Raw genomic sequence first — 24151 nt, forward strand, 5'->3', positions numbered from 1 at the left:
AGGCAAGCACACGTCCCTCTCTACCTGACAGTGATGGTGTTTCTGAAGCTAGGCAGTAGCTTTTCCATGTTGAGGAATCTTGTGATCTCCTCCAAGATGAGCCGAACGTCAGCGTTTAAATTGTCCACCGTCCGCACCTCATTGTTGATGCTGATGGCTGGGGTCAGAGAGTTGGTCAGTGCATCGATCAGATCTGCACGGTAGTAGTTGTCTGAAAACTGATGAGACAGAGGGAGGGAGAGAGAGAGAGAGAGAGAGAGAGAAAACCTCAACAATCTCTGAAAGTATAGAGACCTTTCAAAATCTCAGTATCAATGAAAAAATGTGCATCCTCCTTGGAGAGAATGTTGAAAACAGTAGAACTGGAGGAATGAAAAACCCACTTTGTGGATGGTGATCGCTGGGGCCAGAGAGTTACTATTGTCATCTGTGAACTAAAGAGATACATACACATTTGTTAGTGAGGGAGGCATTATAGACGAAAGAATTCATATTCATTTAAAGGACAATTCAGTTATTTTTCCTAGTTTTTGCCATTGTTACAATTGATTGTGTTTACAATTTTCACTTACTTCACTGTAAAGCTTTATGTAGCTCCAAGTTGCTGGGATATCATTAAAACATGTCAACTCAACACAATGGCACAATAATGTAGATGGAAAATACTAGGAAAAGGCAGCCCAGCTTGTAAATAACAGGACGTATCCTTATTATAGTTAAAAAACTGGTCAGAAATGGTCAAAACCATCCATGTATCTGACCTCAATTGATAGCTTTATCTATAAATCAACTATAAAATGAGATACTGTATGCATGTGCCCCAAGTGTCTCAGGCTTTCTTTTGACCATATTCATACTTCATGAGGTCCAGCATAAGGTCTCTTAGAGGCCATTTACACCTGGCACCAACATGCATTTTCTGTGATCAGATTGCAATCGGATAGTGCTTGACCACATTAGCCTGATTTTCATTTACACCTGGTGTTAGCATGCGTTTTGGGTGGCCCAAAATGGGTGTCCTCTCAATCCGCATACAGCAACTGTATGCGGATTGAGAGGACACCCATTTTGGGCGATCCGATTGCAATCAGATTGCAATCTGATCACCCAAAACGCATGCTAACGCCAGGTATAAATGAAATTAGGCTAATGTGGTCAAGCACTATCCGATTGCAATCTGATCACAAAAACACATGTTAGTGCCAGGTGTAAATGGCCTCATAGTGGTCAGTCTGTATGTTAGACAAATAGGGAATGTGTGTGAGTGTGTTTACTTTGTTCTTCCTGTTGTCGTTATACTTGATGAGGTCGAGGATGAAGTTGAGAACATCTTTGGGACAGAGGTTCTGGACGTCTCTGAGCAACGCCATTGCAACTGGCATCGTCTGACAAGGAAAAGAAAGGAACAGCAGGAATTCATGTGCTGGACCTTGAATGCAGGGCACTGCTTCGTTAAGTGAGCATTATAGTTTGTGTCTCCAATGAAGCCTTTGATCTTGACATCGTTAAGAACTAGTGTCTGTTTTACTAAGTGTGTGTGTGTGTGTGTGTGTGTGTGTGTGTGTGTGTGTAGCACCCTGTTCACATTCACACACACATTCACACCAAGAAACTGACTGGTACAACCACAGTCTGATCTGCTGACCACTGAGCAGCTCCACTAGAGCGGTTGGGGTTAAGGGCCTTGCTCAAGGGCACCTCAGTGGTGGGAATGAGGGAGGGGCAAGCGCTGCTTTTTCACTTTCCCCACCTAGATTTATCCTGCCGGTCTGGGGAAATCAACAGACAACCATCCGGTCACAAGCTTGCTTTTCTTTTCTTTTTTCCTGATTTTTTTTATCCCATTTTTATCCCCCATTAGTGCTAATTTATATTTATCCTGGTTGCTGCTCCACCCTCTGCCGATCTGGGGAGAGCCGAAAACTGGCTCCATGCTTCCTCTGAGACATGGGCAGTTAGCCAGCTGCTTCTTTTCACCTGACAGGGGAAGCTTCACCGGTAGGACATAGCACATGGAAGGATCACGCTATTCCAACGAGTTCCCCTCCCTCCGAACAGGCGCCCTTCACGACCAGAGGAGGCACCACATCAGCAACCAGGATATTGCATGTTTTGGTGAAGGGGTTCCTATATGAAGGAAACCCCCGGGAGGCACGGGGAGAACATGAACACAGAAAGGCCCTTTTGACGACCCCACCCAGGCGGTGGGCACTCGAGGACATGCGGACGGGCACGCATTCCTTCAGCGTTCACAGCGTCCCAGGTGGGAATCGAACCCAGGACCTTCGAGTTGTGAGGCGACAGCGCTTACCACTGCACCACCGTACCCCCACAAGCTTGCTTTTCCAACCTATAGGTCACCACTGTCTCACAAATAGCACACCTTTTGTAGGAAGTAGCTCTGGAAGTTGATGAAGTTGTTGGTCTTGACAATGTTTGGGCAGCTCTTACAGCAGAACATTCTGGTGAACAGGGACTTCATGGCAGGCGGGCCCTGCCAGGTGCTCACCATGGCATTGGCAATCTGCAAGAGGATTTACACGCACAAAAGTTAAGCACAACTAATTTCACAGCAATCAGGTCAATGTGGTTCAGTTCAAGTTCTGTACATGGAGGACCCTGTGTGCTGGCCTCACAGTAGAAATTTAGGTATTCAAGGTTCCTGCAGAGCACATGAAATATAAGCACACATATGAGCAGAATGAGCCACACTCTCGACACTTCTATGGCAGCTATGAGTTATATTGAGTGTGGCACCCAAATGATTATTCAAGAATGTTGTAATTTATATAACTTTGTCCTCTCTGTCCATTATAATTCTGTGGCGAGAACAAGAGAACTGCACTAAGAAGTAAATGGTAAATGCACATAGGAGCAGCATAGAGTTTCCGCAGGTATAAGACAGGCAGCTCCAGTGGTCTCTGGGTTACAACAGGATATTGGGGGGATTTGTGTTAATGTGGTAATATGGGGCTAAGGGTCACTGACACAGGATGTTGTCATTTGGTAAAGTCAATACAGCGGGGCAAAGCCACCGGTCCACAGGATGGCGTCTGTGCGTGCTCAAGCGCACGCACACGTGAAAGTGTTGTTTTTTTATGAGTGTGCGCACATAAGTGTATTTGTGAACACATCTGTATTTTATGTGCACATTGTCACTCATGTTTTCTACAGATGTTTGCATTTTTCAGCGTGTTTTTTTATATGTGCCCCCTATTTTTGATCCCCGGGCTGTTCCTGCTTCCTTCCTTCCAACACTTCGTACAAATAGCATGCGAGCAAATATCCAGCCCAGCCAATCACAATGCAGCCAGGTCCATTAGAGATTTAATGTAAATCATATTTCACTTTGTGGTCAAACATAGTGTGGGTGTGTTAGTGTGTGAGTGCATGCTTCCTTGTGCACGTGAGAGCGTGCATGTGTCTCTGTGTATGTCAGGCTGCATGTAGGGGCCATTAGGCCGAAGTCTATTGAGGGTTCTGTGGCCAAACACAGCAACTTAATGAAAGAACTGAAGCGCTGCCATTTTCAACCTCCACTCACTTTATCATGTTGTGAAAATATTGGTTCAGGTGGAAGTGGAATGGAGGAAATCCAGTGGGGTTAAGGTTGGAATACACCAAATCCACAGAATAGGCTTTCCTGTCACCACAGCACAGGATTAGTCAGTTGAACGGAGTTGTACAAGTGTGGGGAGGGTTAAGTTGCTGGGTGGCCTTGCTGGTTGGCATCTATGTTGACTAAGTACTTAGACTATAGCTCTTTACACAATATTGTTTGAACTAAACATTTTGCTCAAAATTATTGTTATTTTTGTAAAATCTCTGATATAGAGAGATGGGAGAGACAGGAAAGAGAAGCGATTAAAAAAAGAAAAAAAGAAATGAAAACCGTAATCTCCCATTAGAAAGAAAAGGGAGTTGTGTGACCAAACATCTTTGAATCCTGAAACAAAATGTCAGCTGTGAGACGAGCACATATCAGGGCTCTATTGTGTCACAGTGGCAATGTTGTGTGCATGTCATCTCTTTCCTCCCTCCCTCCATTTGTCATTCATTCACACCTCCCAAACCTCCACTCATTTGCCTAAGGCCTTCCCATCTCTCCTAACTCCCTATTCTCTTTCATCTCTTAATCCATCCGTATTTCTCTCTAAATCTTCCCTTCCCTCTCCCTCTTCTTGCTAAGCTACCCCTCTCTCCTCCATGCATCATTATTCATTCATTCTGCAAGTCTGGATTTCTGTGTGGAACTCTTGGCTTTGGATGGCACAGCTTAAAGAGATTAGGCCAAAATCAGGGGTAACTTTTAAAAAATTTCTTAAACCATAGGTACGCTCATTTTTCAGAGAATTTGTTTTTACTTATTTCGTTGTCATTGTATTTAGTACCGTAAATTCCGGACTATAAGCCGCACCTTTTTTCCCGTTTTTTGGCCTTTTTTGGCCCCTGCGGCTTATATAACGGTGCGGCTTATCTATGGATTTAAAAAAAAAAAAAAAAAAAAAAAAAAAATCTCTTTTTTAGCACTCTTTCTAACTATAAATCCACTTCTGTTTTAATTTCCTCTCTTGCCCTCTTTTCACCACACTGTATGACACTGTATGACACTGTGTGCACTGTAAAAAACAACACAGGTGGTGTTGTGTTTTGTTGAAATGTTAATAAATGGGAGCTTCCTCAAACAGCCATCTCTTTCCCGACAATCCCCTCTGTGCATGAACCCTTACATATGGTAATTAAACATGAAAACACAATAAAAAAAAAAAAAAAAAAAAAAAAAAAACATTAAAACACCCGCGGCTTATAGTCCGGTGCGGCTTATATAAGAAAAAAATAGTCAACTTTGCAGGTGCGGCTTATAGTCCGGAATTTACGGTAGTTTTATTTACATGTAGCATTTTACTGTTATAAATTGTTGACTTTTATTCATCGCTTTATTATTCTTTACTTTCATATTTCTGTAATTATTGAAAGCTATATTTTGCTGTACATTATTGGTCCTGAATTTTAGACTTTTTTAAGAAATTGTCTTCCTCTCCCTTCCTCCATTCCTAGCTTACAGTAGCTAGGATAAGCTTACTTTTGTAAAAGCACTGTTCATGCTCCAATGTTACTGAAGCGCACGCGTACACATATACATGCACGCACACACCTTGGCCAGACAGAAGCAGGCCTGCATGCGGACTTTGTAGAAACACTGTTCGTGCTCCAGGATGTCAGTCAGAGCCAGTCTGGAGGCAGGAGTTGGGAATTTTTCCAATGCTGAGATAGCCTCCTCCTGAGGAGAGAGATAAGAGACAAATTGTTCTCATCTGAAGATGTGTTGAAGCAGCCAGCTGGCAGGACAAAGTTAGGAGGACACTGGTTTGCCACGAACTGGCTTAGAAAAAGGTGCAAAAACAATGCAAAACAAAAAAGGAACAAAATGCAGGGGAATGCCCACCTGTGCCACTCAAAGCTTAGTTTATTTAGTTAGCCCACCTGTGCCACTACATCCCACTCACAGCTTAGTTTATTTAGTTAGCCCACCTGTGCCACTACATCCCACTCAAAGCTTAGTTTATTTAGTTAGCCCACCTGTGCCACTACATCCCACTCAAAGCTTAGTTTATTTAGTTAGCCCACCTGTGTCACTACATCCCACTCAAAGCTTAGTTTATTTAGTTGGCCCACCTGTGCCACTACATCCCACTCAAAGCTTAGTTTATTTAGTTAGCCCACCTGTGCCACTACATCCCACTCAAAGCTTAGTTTATTTAGTTAGCCCACCTGTGTCACTACATCCCACTCAAATCTTAGTTTATTTAGTTAGCCCACCTGTGCCACTACATCCCACTCAAAGCTTAGTTTATTTAGTTAGCCCACCTGTGCCAATACATCCCACTCAAAGCTTAGTTTATTTAGCTAGCCCACATGTGTCACTACATCCCACTCAAAGCTTAGTTTATTTAGTTAGCCCACCTGTGCCACTACATCCCACTCAAAGCTTAGTTTATTTAGTTAGCCCACCTGTGTCACTACATCCCACTCAAAGCTTAGTTTATTTAGTTAGCCCACCTGTGTCACTACATCCCACTCAAAGCTTAGTTTATTTAGTTAGCCCACCTGTGCCACACTACATCCCACTCAAAGCTTAGTTTATTTAGTTAGCCCACCTGTGCCACACTACATCCCACTCAAAGCTTAGTTTATTTAGTCAGCCCACCTGTGTCACTACATCCCACTCAAAGCTTAGTTTATTTAGTCAGCCCACCTGTGCCACTACATCCCACTCAAAGCTTAGTTTATTTAGTTAGCCCACCTGTGCCACTACATCCCACTCAAAGCTTAGTTTATTTAGTTAGCCCACCTGTGCCACTACATCCCACTCAAAGCTTAGTTTATTTAGTTAGCCCACCTGTGCCACTACATCCCACTCAAAGCTTAGTTTATTTAGTTAGCCCACCTGTGCCACTACATCCCACTCAAAGCTTAGTTTATTTAGTTAGCCCACCTGTGCCACTACATCCCACTCAAAGCTTAGTTTATTTAGTTAGCCCACCTGTGCCACTACATCCCACTCAAAGCTTAGTTTATTTAGTTAGCCCACCTGTGCCACTACATCCCACTCAAAGCTTAGTTTATTTAGTTAGCCCACCTGTGCCACTACATCCCACTCAAAGCTTAGTTTATTTAGTCAGCCCACCTGTGCCACTACATCCCACTCAAAGCTTAGTTTATTTAGTTAGCCCACCTGTGCCACTACATCCCACTCAAAGCTTAGTTTATTTTAGTCAGCCCACCTGTGCCACTACATCCCACTCAAAGCTTAGTTTATTTAGTTAGCCCACCTGTGCCACTACATCCCACTCAAAGCTTAGTTTATTTAGTTAGCCCACCTGTGCCACTACATCCCACTCAAAGCTTAGTTTATTTAGTTAGCCCACCTGTGCCACTACATCCCACTCAAAGCTTAGTTTATTTAGTCAGCACATCTGTGCCACTACATCCCACTCAAAGCTTAGTTTATTTAGTTAGCCCACCTGTGCCACTACATCCCACTCAAAGCTTAGTTTATTTAGTCAGCCCACCTGTGCCACTACATCCCACTCAAAGCTTAGTTTATTTAGTTAGCCCACCTGTGCCACTACATCCCACTCAAAGCTTAGTTTATTTAGTCAGCCCACCTGTCACTACATCCCACTCAAAGCTTAGTTTATTTAGTTAGCCCACCTGTGCCACTACATCCCACTCAAAGCTTAGTTTATTTAGTTAGCCCACCTGTGCCACTACATCCCACTCAAAGCTTAATTTATTTAGTTAGCCCACCTGTGCCACTACATCCCACTCAAAGCTTAGTTTATTTAGTTAGCCCACCTGTGCCACTACATCCCACTCAAAGCTTAGTTTATTTAGTCAGCCCACCTGTGCCACTACATCCCACTCAAAGCTTAGTTTATTTAGTTAGCCCACCTGTGTCACTACATCCCACTCAAAGCTTAGTTTATTTAGTTAGCCCACCGGTGTCACTACATCCCACTCAAAGCTTAGTTTATTTAGTTAGCCCACCTGTGCCACTACATCCCGCTCAAAGCGCAGCTGGTACTGCCACATGAAATCTGCCTGCTCAAACTCGACCTTCCTCAGAATGGACATGTCAGGGTCGATTCGGATCCACAGGAGAGGAGAGTCAGCACTGCCGAAGATAGGAGAGAGGAGGAGGGTGGGGGCTAAGAAAACTCCATAGTGATTCTAACAGCCTTGCCTAATGCATGTTAGTATTGATAAAATCATGGATCCTTGCAATATTTCAGTCTGTTGACACCTTCGAGAGATATAGTTATCAGAATCAGAATTAGCTTTATTGGCCAGGTATGTGCACATACAAGGAATTGGCTCTGGTTTGCTTGACTCTCAATGTACTCACACACAAAAAAGGTATGCCAATGCTAAAACAATACAAACATAGGCCAGGGGTGCATTAAACATCTACATTAACTACTATATACAATACAATAATAAGTGTGTGAAAAAGTGTCTATTGTAAATACGTGTATATGAAAGGAATGTATGCACAGTATATGTATAAGTAGTAAGCCACATGTATAAACAAAGACTCATACAGATATATTATCCGATATTGCAGTTATTTACTGTTCAATGTGAACAATGCTTTGAGTCAGATATTGCAGATATTTCACAGTAAAAACATATTTCAAATTGTGTGTGTGTGGGGGGGTGTGCACATTTATTTCACAGTAAATGTATTGTACATTTTGTGTGTGTGGTGTGCGTATGTGGGGGAGGAGGGGGGGTCGGTATATACACGGGGGTAGGTGCTACAGTGCTAAAGTTGACAAGGCAAACATGATGGCAGTCTAGCCCAGTTACTGGATCTACCATGTTTCCAACAATAACTTGGAGACCCATTCTGATCTCCCTCCAACTCTAGTGTTTGAGGTATGATTAGGATAGTCAGCCAGACGTCTCACTCTGTGATCTAAGCAGCTGATTTGGAGAGAAGCAGCATTAGTGTCTATGACTGAAAAAGAGGATGGAAAGACGGCCTGCCAGGTCATCCTTATAGATCAAAATGTCTTCTTCACTGGCCTGCCTATCGGGATAAAAAACGAAACTACCAAGAGAAAGCACAGAAGTAAGAGAGAGAGTGTAATGTCTTACTCCATGGCTGACAAGTCCATGTCAACTTCCTCTCCATTCATCAGAGGAATCTTCTTTTTCTTGTTACTGGGAAACAAAACCAAGAGATCATGTGAATGTAGTCAGTGATTAGCCAACCCTAAACCTACAACATTTCACCTTACCTTCGCTTTTAAAAATGTATTTGATTTGAAAGATGTTTGTTACTTCTGCTTCACAGTCTACTGAGGAGAGTGACAGCAAAGAATGGAAGCGAGAAATAATGCATCGCGGTTGTATGCCTCAGCCAACAAGTCAGCAGTCTACATCCAAGTCTGTCCAGACTCATACAAGCACAAATACCTTGAAGCACAGCACAGCAGCGGAGAGGAGCTGACTGACTGGACCATGAGGACAGCTGAGGATTTCTTTTGTATATTCTTTTAATATTTTATATTATATTATATATATTTATACGATGTAACCGGCAGGCACGGACTGCATAATCGGGCATGTCGGGCCGATGCCCGGTGGCCTGGCCTGCAAAAAAAAAAAACTTCGAATATATTCGAACATTTTGCGGGCAATTCGAAGTTTGTTCGAACTTTATTTTGGGAAGAAGTGACAGCCCTAACCCCTACCCCTAAACCACCCACATCCTCCCAACCACTCCTCTTACCCACCCCTCAAACCCCGACTCTCAAATGACCTTCCTATCCCTAGCTATGGCCCCTTTCCCCTAGCCCCACCCCCTCCCTCACCACGGTCCTTCCCACCACCCAGAGCCCCCTATCCACTCCTTCAACCCACCCCTCGAACACTGACTTTCTACGACCTTCTTATCCCTAGCTAAAGCCCATTTTCCCTAGCCCCACCTCCTTACTGATCACGCCCCCTCCCACCACCCACATCTCCCTAGACATACTCCCAACCCACCCCTCGAATCTCAACCCTCTATGACACACATGGGCAAAATACAGTGCGTGTGTGGCCCACGATGGAATTGCATTTTTTTACAGTGCACCTGCATGCAAGATACACGCTGAATAGGTGTCCAAAAGTTCATGTCATTCTGGCCAATACTCCATTTCTGTTATAACATTTCAGTCTGGAATATGGAATAGGCTATCTTTCAATAATCTTTATGACTAAAAGGCTAAAAGTAATCTCATGTGTAAGAAATGTTCTACAGTCATGTCGGCCCTGGGCCCTGGGGCCTGGTGCCTGGGGCAAAATGCGGCCCCAGGGCCGGACTCAAAGAAAAACAAAATGACCCCCAAAAACTCAATAAAAGGCAGAATTATGTAAATAAATCTCATCTGCTACAGCCATTGGATTTGTATCACTATTATATCAGGAGATTAACACCTGTTGGCAGGTATAATCTCCCTTGCTTACTTGATGTAAGTCAGTATGGCCCTCAGGAAAAAACATGTTGCCCACCCCTGCTCTATGACCTTCGTATCCCTAGCTACAGCACCTTTTTCGCAGCCCCGCCCCCTTCCTTGACCCCCACACCCCCTCCCACCACCCAAGCCACTCTCTCTAGCCACCACACGAACCTTGAACTTCTACGACCTTCCTATCACTAGCTATGGCCCCTTTTCCCTATCCCCGCCCCTTTCCCACCACCCACACCCCCTACACACCCCTCGAATCCTGACTCTCCACGACCTTCCTATCCCGAGCTATGGCCTATTTTCCCTAGCTCCGCCCCTTTCCCTCACCACAATTTGAAGAAATTCCGTTAAAGCGTTCCTGAGATATCACTTCAACGAGCATGGAAATGGTGGTCGTGAGGTCACAGTGACCTTGAACTTTGACCACCAAAATCTCATCAGTTCATTCTTGAGTCCAAGTGGACGTTTGAGCCAAATTATTTTTCCATCATCAGTAACTGAGGCATACACAACACATTTTACTGTAGACCTCACCGTCTGCTCTTGGAGTGGCAGGGGATATCGTGTTTGAGGCTGTTCTCCTCTATCTGTAGAGTATGGTTGAAGGAGCCATCCAGCTCCTGCACCGTCACCTTGATGGGACCCTACAGGGAAAAACAAACCGTTATGAATATAATTGTTATATGTAATACAGTAGTTGCATAAGATGCGTTGTCTCCTGTGAGGAGACAACGCTTACCACTGCACCACCGTGCCCCCCGTAGTTGCATAAGATTGCCGGAACCAAATCTGGTACACAATCTACCAGTCATTGAGCAACCGGGCGCGATAACAGACCCGTGTGACATATTCTTTTTATTGTATCTAAATGCTCACCACATATTTCTGAGTTCCTGTTGATGTGTAGTCCTGACGGATCTCTAGTTCAAGAACGTTTCTCTTCCTGTTGAAGGCAAAACTGCCAAAGAACTTCACCACAGAACTCTGGTCTCTGGGTACAGCAGAGGTTAAGGCTAAAACATCTGCCTACTGTATGTTGTTGGAAAGAGCACTGTGGTTACAATCAAAGCAAAGAAACATTGTTTGACAAAGGATCCTGTGTCTCTCTGTTTGTGTAATGTCTTAGTGGAGTTATTCTAATGTTCATTCCAATGTTCCAATGGGACAGCTAGCCACACAAATCCTTGTAAAGGCATCTCCTTTTTGTTAGCATTCTTCATTGACACCAATGATTTCTATAAGGAATCCTAACAATGCCAAAAAGCAATTTTATGGAAACTGAAGTGCAAATACAGAATTGTATTCCCCACCATGTGACAAGTAGGCCTACTTGTTTTTAAAGCTTACTTTTCGTTATTCCATATGATATTCAAACCTGAGATGCCATTCTGTTAATTTGGGGCACCATTTCACCACTACTATAAATGTAGGGCTGGACATTGATTCAATATTATTGTTTATTGTCTTTCGTGGAATCATATCTTTTCTACATTTATAACATTTCGAACAAGCAAATTAAAATGCGGTATCAGGAATATTATTTGAAAATTTCTGTTTTGTCTGACATCACACCTGACATTACCATTTGGTTCAATGATGAACATTAATTTGATTAACATGATTTTGCATACAGGAACCGTATTCTGACAATATTGATTTCAACCATATCATCCAGGCCTAAATGTGATGTCTGAATTACCAAGGTCTCATTGCCTTTATATCAAGACCAAAGGATAAGTTAATCGTTTGAATGAACTCTACGACATTTGACTTATATACCCTTTTACAGTTTGTAAAAAGCATGACGTATTTTGTGGGCGGAGCCGAATTCGTTGCAGAAAGTTACAACTTTACAACTAAATATGGAAGATCCTGACGCCTCCTCCACATATTTTAAAGCTTCGCCAGCAACAGACAGGTTACCTTACACAAATAAGCTAACTCTTTCAATGAGGTGAGGTTTCTTGACCCGTACTCACTGTCAGGATGGGTCTAGGAGCCAATGCCTCGCCAAAGTTGCAGTGCCGTGAACATCATCATATTCCTATACGCATACGGCACAAGACGTCTTGTTCCTGTATTCCGGGGATCTCCCTCATTTGGGCTTGAGTTAAACAGAGTTGTGCATACCGCCATGCGTGCACAACTACCCCTGTGACTTCGGCTGTAAAAGGGTCTATTATTAGTTTGTTGTGATTGGTTTAATGTTTTTACTGTATGTCACCCGGGGGAAACGCACAAATCCCACGAACACGGGGAGAACATGCAAACTCCACACAGAAAGGACCTGGGACAGACCGGGGTTTGAACCAGTGACCTTCTTGCTGCGGGACAAATAAAAGGATACACCCATTGCTTGATGAGGGGTCCTATGTCTTTGCCAGAGACGTTGGAGATGGATTTGAGGAAGCCATGAGTGGAGACCAGCATCTGGCTCCACATATGACTCTGGTACTTCTGAGAGGAGGCTGTGCTGGCCAGGCTGAGGAGCTTGTTGAAAACCTAAGGGAGGTGTGTGCAGAAGATACAACGGAAATTAATACGAGTTTCTTACATTGAACAACACACAATATTGGTATGTGGCAAGTCAAATAAATTCTAAACAGGTAGAAAAGAGATGGAGAAGACAAGAGACTCCTGGTTGGATCTTACCTGCAACATGAACTCCATGCTGATCCGGTTTTCTATCAGTCTCATCACCAGGTGGGCCTTACACTGGAACATTTTGTAGTACTCCCATGACAGCGTGTGAGGGTGTTTGATGGAGAAGTGGAGGTGGGGTGTTGGACTGAGAAGACAGTGTTAGGAATGTTACTGACCTGGTGGCCTTCAGCACATCAAGTCAGGCTTTCTGCTACATACACTATTTTAAAACATGTATATTATGCAGAGATGTCGAGTACAACACACACACGCACACAATAACATGTTAAAATATTCAAGCCAAGGCACCCTTTGAAGTCTAGTGCCAGCTTCTATTCTGAGATCTCTCCACCGTTATCTTGACAGGACCTGAGAGTAACTAAGCCCATATTAATACTAAAATGTTAATTGTTTTTCAACTGTCATTTAGATAAATCTGCGTTTTCCTCATTTTTACAAATGTAAATTTCAATCATAGGTACAATTAAAAACAAAAAAGGTCAAAAGAAAAAGGTAAGGGGAGAAAAAGGTGACTCTTGATCACTCATCTCTCTCTTCCTCCTTTCCCACAACTAGCATGCTGACCTCATCAGCACTCCAGATGAAATGGTTATGAGCCAAACTGTTGACAGCATAGAGTGGACCTATATGTCCATGGATGTAGTTCAGCCATGGAAAGACAGCACGCAGAGAGAAGAGTGCCGATATAATCAGGGGAAACTTTCTCTGTGTGTGGGCCTGCCTCTCTCGCACCAACTCTCTCCAATAACACATGCAAACACCAGCCACTCTCCAAAATAACTACAACTATAATCTCATAAGCCAGCCTGCTCTCACCATAGGTTCAAAGCCAAGCAGCAACCAGCCTCTGACTACGTATTGGTGTGATTACCCTTGCCAGGATGTGATTTATGGCAAATAGGGGGTGCAGAGCTAGCTAACAGTTTATTTGGCAAGAATGAATAACACTGCTCACAGATACTCCCCTCTTTCCAGCAGTCCACTTTAAGGTATACAGAGGTATATGGACTATATCCAACTGGTTTTCTGGGGCAAATGGTGTATATAATGTACTGTAGTACCAGGGTCTGTGGCCTGTGTGTATCTGCCCTAATAATGATACTGCAAGCTGTGATACAATTACCATGCACATCTACTTGGCTCTCACAAGAGTTGAAATAGGTTGAACCCCTGGACAGAGACAAGCTCTTGGTCTATGGTATGAATCATCTTAACTACCGTAAATTCCGGACTATAAGCCGCACCTTTTTTCCCGTTTTTTGGGCTTTTTTGGCCCCTGCGGCTTATATAACTATCTATGGATTTTTTCAAAAAAAAAAAAAAAAAAAAAAAATCTCTCTTTTTTAGCACTCTTTCTAACTATAAATCCACTTCTGTTTTAATTTCCTCTCTTGCCCTCTTTTCACCACACTGTATGACACTGTGTGCACTGTAAAAAACAACACAGGTGGTGTTGTGTTATGTTGTTTTGTTGAAATGTTAATAAATGGGAGCTTCCTCAAACAGCCATCTCTTTCCCGACAATCCCCTCTGTGCATGAACCCTTACATATGGTAATTAAACATTAAAACACAATTAAAAAAAAAAAAAAAAAAAAAAAAAAACATTAAAACACCCGCGGCTTATAGTCCGGTGCGGCTTATATAAGAAAAAAATAGTCAACTTTGCAGGTGCGGCTTATACACCGGTGCGGCTTATAGTCCGGAATTTACGGTAGAACAAGGCTTAGTTACACTGACCTTCTTCAGGTCAGCCATATTTACCTAACAGCCTAATTACTCTCCATTGGCTGATGACTCCCAAAGTCCTTGCGCTGAACACACTTAAAACGGTGGGGATGAGAATTTACTTCCCATGAAGAGACCAAGGGCTCAAATATGAAGTCATACTGACTGAGTCACTCAGGCTTTCTGTGCTCTGCCATTACATTACATTATGTCATTTAGCTGTGGTTCTCAAATGGGGGTCCGGGGACCCCCAGGAGTCCGTGGCACTTTGCCAGGGGGTCCGTGAAAAGTTTTCAGGAAAATAAAAATAAAAACTTTTCTTCTTCTTTTTTGCAAAAGCTTCATAGTTCAACAAAAATATGTTATGCTTTAATTCTAAAATGGTTCATGGATTACATTCTAATCTAACAAGATCTAATCTTTAGACTTCACCAAAATATGGGCAGTGATGAGGGGATGGTCTTTGTCAAACAGCGCTGAGTTCCTCTGGACTTCTGTAATGAGTTCCTCGGCAAGCAACATCATGCCATCACTACAGTGAATCAGTGAACTACCAAATTCGCCCACCTCATTCTTTGTATGTCTTTAAATGTTTTATCCTTGTGCTTGTCTCTACATCCCAAAAATCAGGAATTGCACAGGGTGCAATTCTCAGGGTGACGTGGCTAAAAAACATCTAAGACCCATCCAATCTGAATTTAAGGCAATTTAATCCTTTTTAAGTCATTTTATTAGTAAATTTGTATTTAAGACATTTTGAGATTTTTTTAAGGACCCTGGCATGGCCACCCTCGCAAATGAATGTGTTTTCTTACTTGTCCTTCTCTTTGCCCCCGATGAAGGTTGGGTGCAACAGAACTCCTCCTATCTTCAGTTCATAATCCACAATCTTGTCCAGTTCCTGAGGAACAGGAAATTCATGAAAATGCAATTTAAATCATCTTAATTCAGTTTCATATATTTAAACTATGTATATAAGTTCAGTGTTTCCCCTAGAAGAATGTTCAGGCCTGGAGGGATTTCGAAACGCTGCAGTGGCGACGCTAAACTTTTAGCTAACCTGTTCGCATCTATGTTCGCAATGGCATCCCAAGTATCATCATACTATTATGGGATGCGATACGAACAGTTGTATTATGGGATGTGCGTTTCCCAGGCAACGACACACTTTGACACGTTTTGGAACAGCGCTGCACACTGGCACAATGCTCCTAAAAGCAAAATGCTTATTGTTTTGAATTATTTGGCATCTTCTATTACTCAGTGTTTCCCACAGGATTTTGAGAATTTATGGTGGGGGACCGCAGACCCCCTAGGGGGGTGCGGGGGCATACCCCCCCGTGAGATTTTTTTAAACATTTTAAAGTAAAATGCATGAATTTGGTGTACTTTGAGAAAGCTTAAGAGCAAAATTAAAAGGCTAGATCTATGAAGAACATGTCATCATTACTGTGCTGTGGGTTTACAATGACAAACTAAATTTCTCCCGATAGGTCAGGGATACTGAACTTGCTTTGCCACTTTCGTGAAATGATAGAAGGCGAGGGGCCAGTTAATAAACAAACAATATACATTTTTCTGTAGCGGATTGTAGGTTTTTGGGGTGTCAGCCGGAGTTTAGGCTGACAGTGTTGTGCACACCGGATAGTTAGTTACCGTAGGTTAAGTTAGTTGGGTTAAGTACATACATAAGTGCCTGGGTAGCGAGCAGATGGCGGTATTTGACAATTTAGCAGCTAAATCATAGATTATTGAAAGATATTCCATATTCCAGACTGAAATGCTATAACAGAAGTATTGGCCAGAATGACATGAACATTTATTGGACACTTATTCAGCGGATATCTTGCATGTTGCGTTCAGGTGCACTGTAAAAAAAAAAAAAAAAAAAAATTTTTTTTTTTTTTTTTTTTTGGTCAACATCTTATTGTGGCGGTCAAAATATTATTGTGGCGGCCCGCCACAAATTCCTTTATGTATGGGAAACACTGATTACTGTCAACACTGTCAACACCAGTATTGTGGTATTGTAATAATATGCCATAAAGTTTTTTTTTTTTTAATAAAATCCGGCCTGGCGGGGGCGCCGTTGGCCTCGTGGGCCCGCCAGGCCTGTAGAATGGTAGGGGAAACACTGAAGTTGTTTCTGATGTTCTTGCCATGAAGCGTTTCAAAAGTGGTGATATCATCTTCAAAAAAAGCTAACACCTCCAATCTTGAAATGGTTTTAAACAGACTGAACTAGTTTGCAAAACTGCCTGATCTAATGCATCTTGAACTACAATACTACCATGACCCAATACATTTTTTGCTATCAAACTTCACAAAGCAACTTAAGTTTTAGGACAGAAAACACTACAAAAAGCTGAAACTGAAATTCCGACCTCTTTGATCCAGTGTCGGTACTCGTTGACTCCAAAGGTCTTCTTCAGGTAGAGGCCGTAGATGTAGCCCGAGATTCCCTTCAGCACCCACTCATCAGCCCTTCAGAACACATGGGGACATTGACTGATGGCACAACAGCCTAATAAGCTTACAAGTGTACTAGGTACATCAATCACTCAGGGATGAGGTCAATTCCCTTCCAATTTGACAATTCAACAAGTAGATTCAAATAGTTCATGAACTTTTGCCATAGGACAGCATATCCAACGGATTAAGAAATAATTGAGAACGAATGTTCTTCTAACATCAGCAAATGAATTGCAGTTTACATTTTACATTGTAAACTGATTGAGTTCAAAGTGAACTAACTCCAGCCCTGCAATGACTCAGATTCCCCAGAACCTCTCCAGCATGTGATTTATGGCAGCGAGCAGCCCGTACCCACCACGACCACTTCAGTACCAAGTGTCACTCCAAATCAAGTGACACTCACAGCTGTGGAGGTGCGCTCTCGGATGAAGGGGGAGGGTAGAAATGAATTGACTAACTATTTGTGAGCCCTCCCCCTGCCGGAAGAATTGGAAGCAGTCATCACCATGGCACCCGTACCCATGCGGCTGTTGTGCTGTTTCTAATTTTACAAGAGGCAATAGGTTACTGTCACTAAACGCATAACATCCAAAACCATGAGAATAAAATCTTAAGTAAACTGGACTCTTTTTTGTTTGCATTTTGTCAATGGGCATAATAGTAGCAAGTCACTGGCCTTACTGGGAGGTCTGGGACAAGATTCCCAGCGGAGTCATATTGAAGACTTAAAAAATGAGACCACATGACGCTCTGCTTGGCACTCAGTTCTACAAGAGACAGATTGGGATCAGATCTAGCCATGATGCTTTTTTTTTTTTTTTTAATGATCCTGTAATCAAATGTGATTCCACTGCTTTTCATTTGACTTGACGTTCCTAGCCCGTTTCTTCCCACTACTATCTTACAGCTCTTTCATTGTGGGCGACTTCTCTCAAAGCATTCCAGGCTGAGTTCCTGTTGCCTCATCATTGTGTCAAAGTCAGTTTTACCCGAGGGGGTTTCTTGGTCGGAACGTGGCATGGCAACTTTATCAGCCTGGATTTATTAGCTTGTAAAAACAAGAAACAATATACTTCATTCATCCTTGGTGGTTTCACCGCATCAAGCTGAGTTGAATCCAGCCTGGCCAAAAAGCTGTAAAGATGATTTCATCTCTGCTTCTGTTGCAATGGACATGATGAAGTGAAGTAAGCACTTTAAAGACTCAAGCCACACTTGGACCACTCTCTGCCCTCCTCTCCTGCTACTGGCTTGTGTTGTTGGGCACTGGAGTTCTCTCAGAAGAAATTCAAGATTTAATTACTTTCTTACTTTTCTTATTATTATTTCTAGCATCAACTCTTTGACTTTTCCAAAGGTTACCAACTGTTTTTTGAAAAGTGACCCGGGCTGACCCCATATTCAGGCTTGTACAGTACATTTGCTGTGACCAGCAACATGTTTAAATAAATACACTAAAACTGTGTCTCTCTATTGCATTGATGGTATGATAGAGAGCAAAACCTTCAGGGAGAAAACCAGATTCATCCTCTATTTGACAGACAAATGAGGGAGAGATAAAGCGGTGATCAGAAATCTTGTTTTTCCTCGGTGACCCTTCACCAAGCATGGCGTTCATGGTTTCATAAAGTCTCTCTTTTAGATGTCTGACAAGCTGCTGAGTCCAGCAACTGGCAGCCTGTCTTCAATTACAGGCCCCAGTTAGAATTAAAACCCCCACTCTGATTAATTGTTAGCAGGCGACGCCATGCTTTGCTCAAATCAAAGAGAGATCTGACTTTCCTGGGCTCTTTTCTTACACAACACCAGCTCAACAACATATGCAAGGTAAAAACAAATGGCCCAAGGCCACACATCTGATGTGTGTTTAGAGGTCACTGGAGGGAAGAGGACAGGAGGGATAGAAAGAGAGGGGAGGGGAGGAGGAGAGAGGAGAGGAGGTGGAAGAGGAGAGGAGAGGAAAAGAGAGGAGAGGAGGAGAGGAGAGGAGAGGAGGAGAGAGGAGAGGAGAGGAGAAGAGAGGAGAGGAGGAGAGAGGAGAGGAGAGAGGAGGTGGGAGAGGAGAGGATAGGAGAGGAGAAGAGAGGAGGAGAGAGGAGGTGGGAGAGGAGAGGACAGGAGAGGAGAAGAGAAGAGAGGAGGAGAGGGGAGTGGAGTGGAGGAGAGAGGGGGTGGGAGAGGAGAGGAGAGGAGAGAGGAGGTGGGAGAGGAGAGGAGAGAGGAGGTGGGAGAGGAGAGGAGAGAGGAGGTGGGAGAGGAGAGGAGAGGAGAAGAGAGGAGTGGAGGAGAGGAGAGAAGAGGAGGGGAGTGGAGGAGAGAGGAGGTGGGAGAGGAGAGGAGAGAGGAGGTGGGAGAGGAGAGGACAAGAGAGGAGTGGGAGAGGAGAGGAGAAGAGAGGAGAGTGGAGGAGAGCGGTGGGAGAGGAGAGGGGAGTGGAGGAGAGAGGGGAGTGGAGGAGAGGGGAGTGGAGTGGAGGAGAGAGGAGGTGGGAGAGGAGAGGAGAGAGGAGGTGGGAGAGGAGAGGAGGTGGGAGAGGAGATGAGAAGAGAGGAGAGGGGAGTGGAGTGGAGGAGAGAGGTGGGAGAGGAGAGGAGAGGAGAGGAGAGGAGAGGAGAGGAGAGGAGAGGAGAGGAGAGGAGAGGAGAGGAGAGGAGAGGAGAGGAGAGGAGAGGAGAGGAGAGGAGGTGGGAGAGGGACATGAGAGTGAACGCAGGGAGGAGACAGAAGAGAAGGAGAGGGGAGACAGGGGATTCATTGTTTGTTGAGAATCAAATGTTTCTCTTTGACACCTTTGGTCAAATCCAAGCATTTCTCTCGAGAGTGTGAGCAGCGCCAGAGTGTGTTAAAGTCCTACTGAGGGGCCTCCTAGCACCAGCAAGCACAGGCTCATGTATCGCTCACTCCGTCACACTCGCACACGGCACTGACCAAGACGCCAGGCAGTCACACAGTGATCCATCATGTCAGCACGTACATCATAGTCCAGAGTTGGGCCAACTTCTGACTCCTAGCAATGACGAAATAGGCTAGTTCTGTTGTAAATCTCTCATCACCAGCCATATGTATGTGCAGATCTGAGGCTTAATGTTACCACACTTTTCATAGAGACCAGAATGCATTGGGAAGGAATTGCTGACGACCTGGGCTCCATTCAGCGTGGCTGGTAAATACGTTAGCACACTTCCAAGTTCCAAAACATAATGACAGCACTTTTCCACTATATAAAAAGATGGCCACTGGTACACCACCACGCTGTGACCTCTGCATTGTTAACACTTTGCCGCACTCCTAACACATTTTCACATGACGCTTAGCGCAGGGCTAGTTTCACAATGGCACAACGCGAAAAGGAGCCTTTTGTCTACATTCCTAAAGATGATTCAGTATTATTTCCTCCAAAAGCAGTGTTTGGGTCAGGACTTAATGTTGAAAAAACAAGGAACGCCAGCACGCTATGAATGTCCTTTCATGGTTTTTATTCCGTCATCGAGACCATACAACGGACGTTTCAGCCAACAGGCCTTCTTCAGCGTGGCGTTCCTTGTTTTTTCACTGTTACTTTTGTGCCGTGCACTTGAATTTTTATTCTTATTTGGTGAGTGTGCTCACTACCCTTGCTAGCAAGGAGTCTGTCAGGACTTAATGTTACCAAATAGAATATGAACAACAACTCTTCCAATGTAATAGAGACCGTAATTGTTGTTTGTTGTTGTTTGTGTGTTTTGTTGACCCTCACCAAGACATTCTGGAGATGAAACAGCCAAAGAACTGCTGTGCCAGGGCCTGGGCGAGACAGCGTCGTGTCACTGGAGTCTGGTCAATGATCATGGCACTGTGGAGCAGGTTGGTGCTGAAAACACAGAGCCAAGTGGAAAGAGTCAGAGGAAACGAGTGAAAACTATCTCAGTGTGTTTGCCAGCTGTTATATATATATATATATATATATATATATATATATATATATATATATATATATATATATATATATATATATATATATGATTATGCCTTTTTATTTCAACTACTTACATTTTAAACTGTTGAAAGATTGAGGACAGTGATACAGGTGAGTGACTGGCATTGCAGGCCATTTTCTTTTCAAGCCGTAAGAAAAAGCAGTATTATTAATATTATAGTATTTTTCCGCCCTAGATGTGTCAACTGGATCTCTGCTCTGATTCACTAGCTTACTTGTGACCGTGACCGTGTTATGTGTCAATAACAGGCCACGGTATTGCTGTGCGAGAGACCTGTCAATGTTTCAATTCCTCAGTAACTCAGAGAGGACAAATAGTGAATGTATTGTATAAGTAAAATGGTAAATGGCATTTATAAAGCGCTTTTATCCAAAGCGCTTTACAATGAATTCAGCCATTCACACAATCCATGGCAGCAAGCTGCCACGCAGGGTGCTGGCACACCATCAGGAGCAATTTGGGGTTCAGTATCTTGCCCAAGGACACTTCAACATGCAGACTGGAGGAGGCGGGAATCGAACCACCGACCTCTTTTATCCAAAGCGATTAGTGGACGACCAGCTCTACCTCATGAGCTACAGCCGCCCCTGGGACTAATTAACATGATGTGAATTTAAGTTCTGTAAAGTTGGTTATTCCTTGGACCTGGTTTGTGCATATATACGTGCGCGCACACACACAAACCACCCATCTCTCTTACCTGATTGGAAGACGGGGAGAGACGGAAGTAAACAAACACAAGCTTGTGCCTACCTGAAGATGCTCATGGAAGCATAGGAGGACACCTGTACATAGGCCTCATCCACAAATACAGTCTTGAAGCAGGAATAAGGGTAGCGGCACGTCAGGATCTCCTCATAGAACTCAAAGATCTCATGCAGAAAGGACATGGAGTGTTTGAGCAGCGGCAGCAGCTGCGGCAGGCAGAAATGGGTGACCTAGGAGAGAACAAGAACACAATCTGTAGTTATTTCTATGCAGATGTCCCTTTGTCACTGGGTATACAGTAACAGTCAATGTAAAAGGCAACTTCATTCTCTATGTCCTCTTAGCAACTGTCACTTGTGGAAAAAAAACGTGTTAATTTGCTCGCCACTGAGACCACAACAACAGCAATTATGTCTTACAAAATGGGAAACGCAGAAAATCTCAATTTAATTGTGATAACAGAAGATCAATAAAATTATATTTTTGCATTCTCTGAATTTCTTTCTAAAGCGTGGGACAGGAGAAGGTTGACGTATAACTGATAAATTATAGTTTATTTTTTTGTTTGTTTGTTTTTATTTTCGTATTCTATGTGCAGGTATGTATGAATGTATATGTATGTATATGTATAGGCATATTATGTCTGCATGTCTCTAATTTGGGCTGCACTGGAAGCTTCTGGTTGGGTAACATGTTGAATGTTATGTTTTGTTAAATATTGAATGTTGATGTGTCTGATAATCCCATGTGGGATGGGTCATGTAATTGTCCTGACACGAAAATAAAATATTCATTCATTCATTCATTCATTTACTGTCAACTTAAAGTGGAGGATGGGGTTTACAATATACCACTTCCTAGTCAGTGTATGAGCTGCTCAATTATTAGTTATGCCGTTGGAAAAGGTTTTTGCTTTAATCTTTCATACTTTTTCATGAAAGCTGTCATGGGAATATAACTGGTGTGGGCAGGCAGTAAAACCCAGATAGTTTTGGTGAAGTGGCTTAATGGAGTAATCAAAAATATTCACTATGCCTTTACTGTTCTTTTCATCATTTGTATTCTCTCAAAAAGACACAGCAGTGAAAGAAGCCTGAACTTGAACATTGACACTTGGTGGTTAGGGACACCTATTGGTCATTAGTAGAAACTACATCACGCATAAACTACTTGTTAAACTTCAGGCACGCACATAAAACGATTATTGCAACCCTACTCTAACTAACTGTATTACATCTCTGTCAGTAGCATAGGCTGGGAGAGGGGGGGGGGGGGGGGGGGTCTTGGACGTAGGTCAGTATTTCCCTGCACCAACGACGCTGAAAGGTGGCTATGTTTCACCCCAGTCTGTCAGTTTGTTAGCAAGATATCTCTAAAAGTTATGTATGGACTTATACTATATGGTAAACAGATCGCTGTTGACCCAAAGATCAGTTGATTGGATTTTGGTGATGATGCAGGGCTGGGATAAATATATGATTTACGTTTGTTAGACATAACTATTATCAGGGTTCATACACATTTTGACCAATGGATTTCCATGACTTTTCCATGACTTCAAAACAAATTTCCTCGGTGCATACATGGAAAAGTGAGTATTATGACATTCTACTTTAAAATGTCACTAGCCTACACTTCACTTACTGTAATGCAGCCTTTAAAACCAGTAAAATACAACATTTATGCCGTATTACCATATTACCATATCCAACATCTAAGACAATATCTACTCTCATAGCACAATATTGATATAAAATCGATATATTGCCGACCTCTAATATTGAGTGCCAGAATCAACCTCCCAATGATGCAATTTGCAGAAAAACATAATTATTCAATTTCATCAATTATCAATCACTGCTTTCAACTTATTTCTGATGTAAATGCGTCTTGTCAAGTTAAATGAGCCTGAGGTCAGTTGTTGATTAATTTTAATCACTCACTTTCACTCTTTTGCGGGAATTCAGGACGCTCAAAATGCTTTAAGTGGTTGACTCTAAATCCAGGGATCCACTTTCACTTGACCAACCTGTTCCTGCCTGCTTTTGAGCACTGACCAACTGTAGCATATTATAACAATGAATACTTGCTATGCTGATATCGCTTATTGATGATGCACAGCCATCATGTCATTTTACTACAATAATCAGTGTTATCAAAGCTTATATACCGTGATCTGATGTCCCCTATACTTAAAGGACGGCTTTACCGTGGGGAATATGAATATATATCAATCTCACGCCCCTAAGGTTTTAGAATCCGTTGAAATATTTTGAAATTGGAGCTTCACTGCCTGACCTATCAGGCATCTCTCACATTTTTAGGGAAGCCGGATGACGCGTTACGCGTCACCCGGCTTCCCTCCCCGCTTGCGGAACTCGAGCGCCTATGAACTACAAGTCTTGTGAGCCATGGTCCCGCCTCTAGAGGTCCTCCACGCCCCTTCAGAGCTCTCGACGAAAAGCAAAAGGCAGCCATCTTGTTCACCCGCATAGCATACTGTAGCTAGGTTAGCTTCCCATAGCTCCTTGCCAAGAGACCATATCTCTGGAACGGAAGCACCAAAAGACACGGGACT

The 24151-nt window shown here is 43.1% G+C and overlaps 1 protein-coding gene across 1 annotated transcript in view; it reads right to left on the reverse strand.

Moving 5' to 3' along the window:
* Nucleotides 1–24151, reverse strand: part of taf2 (TAF2 RNA polymerase II, TATA box binding protein (TBP)-associated factor) — a gene marked incomplete at its 5' end in the record, with an annotated part of 57862 nt that overhangs the window by 25703 nt on the left and 8008 nt on the right. Inside the window, 15 exons of the mRNA XM_083662391.1 lie at nucleotides 25–218; nucleotides 384–434; nucleotides 1275–1385; nucleotides 2384–2524; nucleotides 5156–5281; nucleotides 7552–7678; nucleotides 8665–8730; nucleotides 10557–10666; nucleotides 10899–11013; nucleotides 12370–12524; nucleotides 12675–12810; nucleotides 15229–15314; nucleotides 16798–16897; nucleotides 20625–20738; nucleotides 21619–21803. Of these exons, the coding sequence (XP_083518517.1) occupies nucleotides 25–218; nucleotides 384–434; nucleotides 1275–1385; nucleotides 2384–2524; nucleotides 5156–5281; nucleotides 7552–7678; nucleotides 8665–8730; nucleotides 10557–10666; nucleotides 10899–11013; nucleotides 12370–12524; nucleotides 12675–12810; nucleotides 15229–15314; nucleotides 16798–16897; nucleotides 20625–20738; nucleotides 21619–21803 (1817 nt within the window). The remainder of the gene's footprint in view (nucleotides 1–24; nucleotides 219–383; nucleotides 435–1274; nucleotides 1386–2383; nucleotides 2525–5155; nucleotides 5282–7551; nucleotides 7679–8664; nucleotides 8731–10556; nucleotides 10667–10898; nucleotides 11014–12369; nucleotides 12525–12674; nucleotides 12811–15228; nucleotides 15315–16797; nucleotides 16898–20624; nucleotides 20739–21618; nucleotides 21804–24151) is intronic.

The sequence above is a fragment of the Poromitra crassiceps genome (assembly GCF_964638095.1).
Source record: "Poromitra crassiceps genome assembly, chromosome: 1".
Classification (NCBI taxonomy): domain Eukaryota; kingdom Metazoa; phylum Chordata; class Actinopteri; order Beryciformes; family Melamphaidae; genus Poromitra; species Poromitra crassiceps.